General features: G+C 38.5%; 1 protein-coding gene across 2 annotated transcripts; it reads right to left on the bottom strand.

The window, feature by feature from the left end:
• Positions 1-722: 722 nt before the first annotated feature.
• On the bottom strand, positions 723-10406 carry ube2na (ubiquitin-conjugating enzyme E2Na). Of its 2 annotated transcripts, none has more exons than XM_012876088.3 (5): positions 10302-10406; positions 9599-9713; positions 5467-5713; positions 5048-5188; positions 723-2385 (listed from the first exon to the last, which is right to left on the bottom strand). In XM_012876088.3, exons 2-5 carry the CDS (start codon positions 9626-9628, stop codon positions 2339-2341), a joined length of 465 nt encoding a protein of 154 aa, XP_012731542.1. In that variant the 5' UTR covers positions 9629-9713; positions 10302-10406; the 3' UTR covers positions 723-2338. The 2 variants fall into 2 exon arrangements, with proteins under 2 accessions (XP_012731542.1, XP_021179029.1); XM_021323354.2 differs by lacking the exon at positions 10302-10406 and adding an exon at positions 10175-10193.
• Between the last annotated feature and the right edge of the window lie 855 nt (positions 10407-11261).

The raw sequence follows: 11261 nt of genomic DNA, 5'->3' as shown, positions 1-11261 counted from the left end.
AATAATAATAAATGATAAATAAATCAAGATTTGTTTTGATTTCAACATTTTAAAATGAGATATTTGAATATTGCTCACTGCTCATATGCCTACATGTAGTTGTGTAAGTTAGTAAATTACATTACAGAAATCCCCTTGATTATGTCTGATGTTTTTGACCGGAGGACAACACAGGTAAGGGAGGGGGGGGGGGCCTTGAGGTATAGTGCCCAGGGGCACCACATTGTCTTAATACGGGCCTGATTTAAGCAATTGATATTTAGTAATTAATCAATCAATTAATTGACCGATAAAGAGGCGAAACGTTGCATGCTGCCACAGGGTTCAAAGCCCAGTCTGGGATCCTTTGCAGGGAGTTTGCGGGTTGTGTCTCCCACGCACACACGGGGTTCTCTCCGGGTACTCCACCTTCTTACAATGCTGCTCAGGTGAAGTTGCATCCTTGATATGAAATGTGTGCAATGCCTGCACGGATCGGATACAAACGACGGATGGGTGAATTTGCGGGTCTCCATTATATGTAAGCCATAATTATCATAAATTAGAAATATCTGCACGTGTGTAATCCCTTTCAGACGATCTTTTTTTTAATCATTTGGCCTTAGTAAATTACTATTTATATGCCCAAAGCGTACTAGAAACAGCCTTTCAGCACTTATAATTAAAACAAAAAAACTTGACAGTGCACAAAAAGTAACCACAGGACATATCTCATTAATTACAGTAGATGTATATTTATCTCAAACTGATGTCAGACTTTTGGACAGTAATTTTAACATACACATTCAAATCAATACATGCTGAAGTCACCATGTTTGTCTTCTTTCTGCTTATTGCCTGTTAGTTGTTGCATGAAACAATGTTAATTTTTATTTTTTTGTATTCATCCAAAGAAAACAAGCCATAAACACTTTAGGGTTAGTTAAAGCCTGGTGCCTCTATTAGTTACAGACCAGTGCAGTAATGCCTGTGGACCCACAGATCAGTGGCTCCCTCTAGTGGCGGAGGACAGTAGTTACACTTGAATCACACCAACCTAAAATAAAGGCAAAATGAGTTGCATCTTTTTGAGTCATTTCTGACTCCGATATCTCAAATTAAATAAAGCTGAAAAAAGGTCCGCCTTGGTTTCAAAATGGGAATTCAACTCAGATGTGCAAATACTGACATTTACGTTACTAATCCCACGTCGTGTACCCTTAAGAATCACACACGCCTGCTTTTATTAAACCAACAATTGTATTTACAGAACATAACAGTATGTGGGTTGAACAGCTTCATAACATTTGGAGCGGCAGACTGCCTCCCTCTTCGGAGTTATGAAGAACACATTTACACACTGAACCGAACACTGAACCAATCACAACAGTTTGGAGTCAGCGCTGTCGCTGGTCTGTGTGGAGTCTTATTCATGGACAGTCCCATCGTCTCAACGCTACCCAGGAAGCTCCGGTCCCGGCGCCTGTTCCAGGACGTCTCCTGGCTCAAGTGTAACCACTCCTCTGTGAAATAAATACGAACGGGAGCAGGGAAACAACTGAGCCTTGTAGACTCAAAAGGAAGAAAAAGTAAAAGTTAGTAGAGGAAGGGGGGGAGGGGGGGGGTGCATTTTCATATATATATAAAAAAAATATCACTATAATACAATGTATGCATGAAAAATAAAGAAAAGGTCCACAATATTCGTCTCCAACTCTCACCGTCCAGAGGCTTTACGGGACCATCTAAGTTAATGGAGGTACGAAGGACAGTGGTAGGCTCAGTTTGGTTTTTAGTCCTATTACAGTGCAGCTAATGAACCCAGATGGCACTTAAAGCAGAGATCTACACAGGATAAAATCCTCTACGCAAGTGTATACAGTGGGCTAGTAGTTGTAGTTAGATGCTTTTACTAAACAAACAGCGACGCAACACAATAAAATAAAAAAAAAACATTAAAAAAAAAAGTACATCCTCCACATCTACCCAACCTCTCATCTTCACTTCAGTCTGCTGCGTCTCCTTCCCCACCAAAGCCAAAATCCTCTCCCCCTCCCCCCCGGACATACGGGGCGCTAACACACCTTTTCCTCCCATTTGGACAAAGAAAGCCAGGTGAGTAGATCTAAAACCTCTGCCCATGCATTTGAATAGTAGTGAGTTAGGACATCGACAAGTCATTCAGCACTAGGTGTGCATTGAAATCACAGAATATCAGCAGTTGTTTTCACATATATATTTATATATAAAAAATAAAAGACTGTGTCCTTTAAATGCAAATGAAGCCAGAAGAGGTCTTGGCAGCACATGAGTTGTGTTCACTTGACTTTTCACTCGTGTCTCCGCCGGCGAGGCGGCTTTACACTTCGTTTTTGTTTCCGGCATAAAGCCTGGTCCATGTCTTGGCTGGAGAGAGAAAAAAAAAAAAAAAAAAAAAACACAAAGTATGGATTACAATGCGGCAACTTTGGTCTTCATACATCAAGTTATCCCCAGACACTTTGAACAGGAACGGATTTAGGGGTTATAACGTCACAGAAAGGGTTGGGGGGAATTTGATCGAGATTTTTGATTTTTTGCCAATGTACTCATTGGGCTTCCAAGAAACTTTGCACTAGGTCAGTCCAAAAAGAGAAAATTATTTTGGTAATAGGTTGCAATGTTGAATATATGTTTAAGAAAACTATGTTGTCAAAATACTCTAAACACTGTAAAAACAGAACTGAAAAATAAGTCAAATTTTCTTAAAATGAGTGCATCTGTCCTTGATCTGAGCAGGTAAATAAGATGATCTGCCAATGGAATAAGATTTTTGCACTTAAAATAGGAACAACTCATCATCTTATTTCAAGAGCAGGATGTCTAATTATCTTAGTTTAGGGGTCAGAATGCTTGTTCCATTGGCAGATAATATTATTTACCTGCTCAAATCTAGGACAAAAATACAAATTTTAAGAACATTTCACTTATTTTTAGGTCAGTTTTTGCAGTGAAGAGAAAACTATTTTACAAGATGAGGCACCAGATAGCTTGAAGTTACACAAGTGAAGCCCTTTCTTAGATGGATACTCAAGTCTAGCTCATCCATCTTCTTCCGTTTATCCACGGTAGCAGCTTCAGTAGGGAGGCCCAGACTTCCCTCTCCACAGCCACTTGTCCTAACCAGATCCCCGAGCCACCTCAACTGGCTCCTCTCTATGTGGAGGAGCAGCGGCTCTACTCTGAGTCCTCCCCGGATGACTGAGCTCCTCACCTTATCTCTAAGGGAGAGCCCAGACACACTACGGAGAAAACTCATTTCAGCCGCTTGTATCCGGGATCTCGTTCTTTCGGTCACGACCCAAAGCTCGTGACCATAGATGAGGATAGGAACGTAGATCGACCAGTAAATCGAGAGCTTCGCCTTTTGGCTCAGCCCTCTCTTCACCACAACGGACCGGTACAGCGCCCGCTTCACAGCAGACGCTGCACCAATCCGCCTGTCGATCTCCCGCTCCATCTTCCCCTCATTCGTGAACAAGACCCCAAGATACTTGAACTCCTCCACTAGGGGCAGCACATCCTCCCCAAACCGGAGAAGGCACTCTACCCTTTTCCGGTTCAAGACCATGGTCTCGGATTTGGAGTCACTGATTTTCATCCTGGCCGCTTCACACTCTGCTTTGAACCGCTCCAGTGAGAGCTGTAGATCACGCCTTGATGAAGCCAATAGGACCACGTCATCCACAAATCAGGCGGTCCTAAGGCCACCAAAACGGATCCCCTAGACACCTTGGCTGTGCCTTCTGTCCATAAAAGTTATGAACAGAATCGGTGTATTACAGAATTACTCAATGAATCGGCGATTCGTGATGTAATTCCATAGGCAGCAAACATTTTCCTAGATGATTAAAATAAAAGTATGTTTAAAAAAATAATCTCTCTAGGTAATTTTTATGAAATGAAAGGAGGAGAAAAAAAAAATTTATTAATCGGATTTGGTAAAGTAAAAGTCGTAGATTTTATTTTGAAACATATTTTATGTTTTTTCTGCAGCTCTATTGGCTCATTTTTAGGCTGACAAGAAAGGGGTTTTGAGGGGAGGGGGGGCATACGCGGCAAAAGACCTCAGGATGGAATCGAACCCGGGTCAGCCGCGTCGAGGACTAAGGCCTCTGTACTTGGCTCATGCTCTCTTCCCCTTGCGCCACCAGAGCACGCCCAGAGATTTTATTTTTAAGCCATATCGCCCAGCACTAGAGGTATGAATACTTTTGCAAGGCCTTATAAATCCTACGAAACATTAAATGAACTACCATAAAAACACTGAATGGAAACACATTTCCTATCCACTCATTTGCCTCATTACCGCCTAATTTCCACGTTCTTTCTGATCATTCAAACCTAGCGGGGGAAGAAAAAAACAAAAAACAACATGCTTTCAACCCTCTGGAATTTATAGCTGCTCTTTAGAAATGAGACCGAGGCGAGTTTTCAAGTAGGTGTGAAGTGGTGTAGAGTGCTGCATTAGAGAACAGAGAGATTGTCACTTGCGCCATTGTGGCTCGATTATGTAAGCACACAATATTTGTGATCTGCTAAAGTACCTGGTTAGCAGAAACAGCTTAAAGAAGGGCTCGTCTTAGTGGCCAGACAAGGTTTAACCTTTATTCCTGAGCGAACACCTCTTCTCCAAACATTGTTCAACATATTCTAGTCTCAAGCTATTGCTGTTCAGCAGATCCAGATGGTAAACTGATATTATGAGCTACTTTTAGGTACTATGACTTTAATAAGGCTGCTTCAAGGACCAGCTAAAAGCAACAATACTAATCCATCTTACTCTTCTTTTCCAAATTAGTAAACTACACTTACGATGCGATCTGATAACAAATCCCAATATTTAGGAGCTGGTCGAATAAATCAAAGAATATAAAGATTTAAAAACAGATTTTAAAAGAATAAAATCAATATATCTCTGGTATCTAGCTTCGTCTTATTATTTTGATATTAGCCTTTCCAGTAACCCGGTGGCAAAGGGAGAGTAATTCCCATGAAAGATGTCAAAACATCACTTTGAACCTCTGACCTGTTTCAATGGCTTCAACTTCATTGGACTTCCACTTCTCTGCAACATCATTTGCTAAGGGATCATCGGGATTGGGTGCGCTTAGCAATGCCTGGATGGATAGCAGCACCGTTCGAATCTGCAGAGCTGGTGACCATTTATCTGAAAAAAGGTGGATGTAGAGCAGTGAACCCAACAGATTTAGGACAAATTAACACAGTGATGGAGAAGCGAGTGGACTACAGATACTCAGTGCTGGAGGCGCAAAGCTGAGTGGTAAAATGCTTAGCCAGAGAGAGAAAGAAAGATGGTTTGGCAAATATGAAAACAACTACTTCACTGAAGAACTGATTTATGCAGATATAAGAAATTGTATGGCTTGAAAAAAGGAGAGAAAAACTGAGCACTGAATTACAGAATGTGAAAAAGATCCAACGCACCTTTCAAAATGTCCAGACATATTCTTCCCAACTTGTCCACGTTGGGATGATATATTTTGGTCATGAAGCGGACTTTAGGAGCCGCCATGGGATATTCTTCGGGTAAAAAGAGTTCAAGTTTAAACGTGCCTCCCTCAAACGGCGAGTCCTGAGGTCCGGCGATGACCACGTGGAAGTAGCGCGCGTTGCCTTCATCGGGCTCTGCCTTGATGCCGGGCACGGGCTCCGCAAGCAAGCGCTGGGTTTCCTGGCGAAGAGAGCAACACAGACGTACATTTACGCCGGGCTGACCCGAAGACACGGCCTGGCAGCTTTATTGTTGAACGGAGGGATGAAAGGGACAGATATTAAGACACACGTTCATCATTCCTGAACGTCTGGTCAATCAAATATATTATCGAGTAGAAAAATGTAGATTTAAGGCATAGTCTAACCAAACTCGTTCTGCGTTTTTATGGATCAGTATAATGGCTTCTCGTTGCAAAAACAAAACTAGAAATAAGTAAAATATTCTTAAAATGAGTGCATTTGTCCTTGTTTTGAGCAGGTAAATAAGACTATTTGCCAATGGAATAAGATTTTTGCATTTAAAATAGGAACAATTCATCTCCATCTTCTTATTTCAAGTGCAGGATGTCTAATTATCTTATTTTAGGGGTCAAAATACTCATTCCATTGGCAGATAATCCATTTTACCTACTCAAATCAAGGATAAATACACCAACTTTAAGAACATTTTACTTATTTTTAGATCCATTTTTGCAGTGTAAGACAGATCAAAGAGCTAAGACTGAGCCAGTCTGCAAAGACTGAAAATAGATGTATTAAAATAGACGCTGCGCGGATCGGCTGTCGCACCCCACTGTAAGACAGTAATGGTAGCCTGAGCGTGCGATCTGCACTCGTGTCTTAATTTTACTTTCAAGTTTCTTTATTACCACAGATGCTCTTCTTGGTTGGCATTTTTAGATGCCGCCCCAGGAGACCAGCGTTTTAATTACAGTTAAGCCATAAGCAGAGCTTCCAGGGCGGTACTCTACAAAAGCATCTAACATATTTACTTTGGCTCTTTGAAACACTGCAACAGAGGAGTAAAATACACAGCAAAAAAATAAAATAAAAACAAATCTACCATTAAAGTCGCAGCTGACACTTGGGACTAGAGCTGGACGATATATATATAAAAAAAAAAAAAAAAAGAATATGGATAAAATAGAAATCAGATTGATCGATATTGATAATTATCAACCAATTCAAAACATATATTTTAAGTGCAGCCCTGGCCGTTTTATGCTGTTTCTTAGCAACCTATTTTTATATACAGAACAAACACTGAATTCAAGAAAAAAGAACAAGTGCTCTCTGAACTCTCCGAAGGGGCGGAGCTTGGTGACGGACGTTCCTGGATCTGTGATTGGTTGGGAGGATGTAATGAATGTAATATTAACTTACAATATTTATACATTTCCTTCCTTTTGCATTCTAGCCTATAATGAATGAAATATATATATATATATATATATATATATATATATATATATATATATATATATATATATATATATATATATATATATAAAAAATACACATTATAGGCTAGAATGCAAAAGGAAGGAAAACTGTTATTCTATTGAACTTTTTATCAACCCTTTTTTTCTATCGATCGATATACAGTATATTGTTATTGAATTATCGTCCAGCCCTACTTGGGACTCCCGTTTTTGCCATCTTTTCCCTTTGTGCGACTGTGAGTGAGATTCCTGAAATGTTTCAGATAACCCACAGACAAAACCATGCAGAGAAAACACAGACAGAAGAGGGGCTCCCTGTCCCAGTCACACGCTCAGGGGGCTCAAGAGCTCGGCCCAGTAAGTACTGTTCCCAGCCCCGCCGCCTTTTCCCACCAACTTTAGGCAGTCCGTTTGTTTCTTTACACGTCTCCCATGCTTTTTCCTCTAGTCACGGAAAACTGTTCATCCTTCTACAGTACTTTGATTTGAAAACCAAAACAAAAAGAGTATAAAAGTAGAGTCTATTAACTGGAACAAATTCATCATGTTCTAGTTTTGAGAGCACTTGTAATGCTGGATGTCAAACAAACAGCAAACGTTTCAAATATAAATGATTCTATAAGTTTAGCATGTCGTTTAGCATGTACCCGATGTGTTGTATAATAGCAATTTAATGGGATGTCGAGGGTGTAGAAAAACAAGTAAATTCTCTAAGAAAAAAAACACTGATCAATTGACATCTTCACATTCACATCACTCCCTTTCTAGGAAGTGATGGAGGCCCGTTTGGAGGGAAAAGTATAAAACTAGTAGCAGCAATAGTGTTTAAAGTAGAATAATCAACTTCTGTCTTATTTCATGCAGCAAAACCTCACAATCAAGACAGAAAACTAAATATAGTACAGATTATCTGGCGGGTTGACCCCCCCCAAAGGGGGGGGGGGGGGGGGGGGGGGGAGATGAGATTTTTTAAATTTAATATATATATATATATATATATATATATATATATATATATATATATATATTATATATATATCTATATATAATATATATATATATATATATATATATATATATATATATATATATATATACACACACACACTTGAATCACTTCCAGTTCAAATATATTTACAACTGCCTGAACATCCTTATTAATATTACCACAATAGGCTGTATGCTTTTTAACTCTAGCTGAGCAGAAGTATCAGGATGGTTTTATTGAATGTTTTAACTGCTCTCAGTCTATTAGTTTTACCATATTGTATTTTATATGTTTTTATGTTATGGACCTCTAAAGCATTTTGGTCACTCGGGGTCTGTATAGCGCTTTATGAATAAAGTTTGATTAACTGATTACGCACAAAACATTAAAAAAAAAAATTAAATAAAAAAAATTAAAATAGCCTAAGTCAAACTTATGGATGGACTTATTTTTCTTAACTGTGTTATTCAAAGGTGCCTCAACATGAAAATTAACATTTTCTGCTTAACCATTTCCACTTTGAAAATGGTTATTAGTTAAAGAGCTTACAAATTGCACTGTTTTGGGATCTAAATCCTTCATTGAAACGGGGAACAAATGCAAAAGCACATTTTGAATGGAAGCAGCATCTCACCCTTTGCAACATTAGTGATGTCTGGGGTGAGACCTGCCCAGGGTTGTATGGTGAGAACCTCTTTGATCCAAGTTTCCCTACAGATCCTCCTCTAAGTCATGACTACAAAGAACCTTGTGTGGTTTATATTATTGGAAACAATTTCAAAACTGCCAAAAAAAAAAAAAAAAAAAATACAATAACAAACTAAAAAGGACTGTAGCTTATCGTTGCAGGGCTGCAGTACAGTTATCATTTAAAAACACCAAAGTCTTTAAGACTGAAATGCAATGACTATTGTGAACAAACATATTTTTGTATTCGCATTGATTTTATATACTACATTTTTCCAAGACTGCAAACGAATCCTGCCTGTCGCCGCAGCTGGTTCTATATAGTAAAAGAAAAAAATAAAAATAAAATGAATAAATAAATATATTATTGTGTAATAAATTCCAATTTGACTGAAACGCGCTTGTAACGGTATAAACCTTTAACTTCCAGGAGAAATGAATGAAATTTTTTTATGGTTTATAACAAATGAACACATTAAAGGTTTAAATAAGTAATTATTTGCAGTAATATGTCGTTTATAAAGGCATAACGGTGATAAATCTGGGGTGAGTCTGTGACTCCGTATCATTGAAAAGTCATCGATAAGAAGCTACCAATGGGCTAGCATTGGTTAGCTAGCCGGTTTTTCTCAGCAACGCTGTCAGCACAAGCAGGACCCTGGAAACGAGACCGGCTTAAGCATTACACTTAAAAGGCTTGAGGCAGGCCCGCTGGATAATTGTCACTCGTCTTTTTCAGCCTCTGAATGAATTTTAAGCCGCCGAGAATCGCTGCAAATGGGCACAGAAAAGAAGCGGAAGTTACTTTATCAAACCAAAACTAGCTAAACTGACGCTAACGCTGGCAAACGAGATTGTGCTGCGGGCAGAGAAAAATTAGTTTGAAATGCAAATACCATTTTTTTTACTCACTGTATTAAGACACAATTCTGTTAGAAACAGGTACCTTGATAATCCTGCGGGGCAGTCCTGCCATTTCGTCTTAAATGCGTGCTTCTAGCTCTCGGTGCCTCCTTCTCTCTGTGCTTGGCATTGACAGCAAACAGACTACTTCCGGGTTACTGCGTGATGACGATATAAACAGCAACGGCAAGCGGCATGCAGATGTGTTAGTTCTTATTGTTTTATTTATTAGAATAAATGTAGCCATAAAAAAACTAAATATTTAAATAAAATAAAGGTCCAGTCAGTCCAGTAAAGTTTTTATTTATTTTACTTTACATATTTTAGCATGACTAAAGTCTATGTAATGCTTTGCTGCATCTAAGGTGACTTACGCTGGTGAGTTCAATCAAGTTCTTTAATTTTGAAACACTAAGTTCTTATTTTAAACACGCATGTACACTTATATTTTGGCCAAAAGAAGCAACAAAGAACAAATTGAGGTAGAAAAAAAAAACAACAACTACTTGTTGAGTCTGCATCTTGTTGTCATGAACTTTGACATCCTAACGGAGGCTTGTCCAAATCTGAGATGCAGCTTCTGGTGTGTGTTTTGCAGTTTCTCTGAGCATATTCTTACCTTGTACTAAATTTTATTGGGATGTCCAAGGAGGATTTGCAATTACCTTAAATATTTTTCTTTTATACTTGTGTTAATCTTTTTTCTCTCCGTACAATACCTTTAAAATGTTTGTAAAAACACTTAAAACCCTTCCCAGATTGTCAGACAGCATTACACACTTCTCTAAGGTCATTGCTGGTGTCGTTTCTTCTATCCGCATTGAGTTTGCACACACTTATGTGCTCCAGAGCAGCAAACTGACTCCTGCTTTTATAGTGGTGGACACACACCTGCAGATGATCAGGTCTTAAAGTGCCTCAACTAGCAGCACTTGCTATGCACATTATTCAATCTAAATATACTTTTTTGATCCCAAAGGGAAATTAAATGTTGTTGTAACTCCTGTTGATCTAAATTATTCAAAGAGTTATTGTAGATAGTGATGGCTGTTGGCAGGAAAGATCTATTGTAGATGTCTGTATTGCAGTGAATTTATGGAAGCCTCTGACTCACGACACTCTTTTTTTCCCAAGACAATCTCATGAAGAGGATGGTCATTTTTACTATGTTTAATAAGTATTGACACTTTGGACTCTGTTGTCAGTTTTTGCTCACTTGAGGCTGGATCTTGGTAGTTTTTTTTTACTTGGTAAAGACCAAATAATTTTTGTCATGTTATGTAAAATTCCAAAACTCAAACTGTTATTGTCAATACAGTGAGCCTGGCATTGCTGTTGCCATGACACGGATAACTGAGAAGTTACAAAGGCAATGTTAAATAAAAAATACAAATAGTTGCTAGTATGAGTTCTATAATTATAAAGTGGTGTCCAGGAAAAAAAAAAACATATTACAGCCAGAAGTGTTAATTTTCCTTTTGTTTTGATTGCAGTTAGTTTTTGACTGACACCGCCTCACATAACAGTAAGATTTCTTTTTAAGGAGAGAACAATATCCTTACATTTCTTAAACCCAGTATAGATCTGTGAGAAATTGTTTACCTCTTACCCGTTTTTTTTTTTTAGGTTTTTGGTCTCTCTTAACTTTTTCAGATATAATTAATTTTAATATAAGACAAAGGAAATCTGAGTAAAGATAACAGACA

The sequence above is a fragment of the Fundulus heteroclitus genome, unplaced genomic scaffold (genome assembly GCF_011125445.2).
Source record: "Fundulus heteroclitus isolate FHET01 unplaced genomic scaffold, MU-UCD_Fhet_4.1 scaffold_591, whole genome shotgun sequence".
Taxonomy (NCBI): Eukaryota; Metazoa; Chordata; class Actinopteri; order Cyprinodontiformes; family Fundulidae; genus Fundulus; species Fundulus heteroclitus.
Note: the sequence above shows the minus strand (reverse complement) of the source record. Positions and strands in the feature narration are given on the sequence as shown.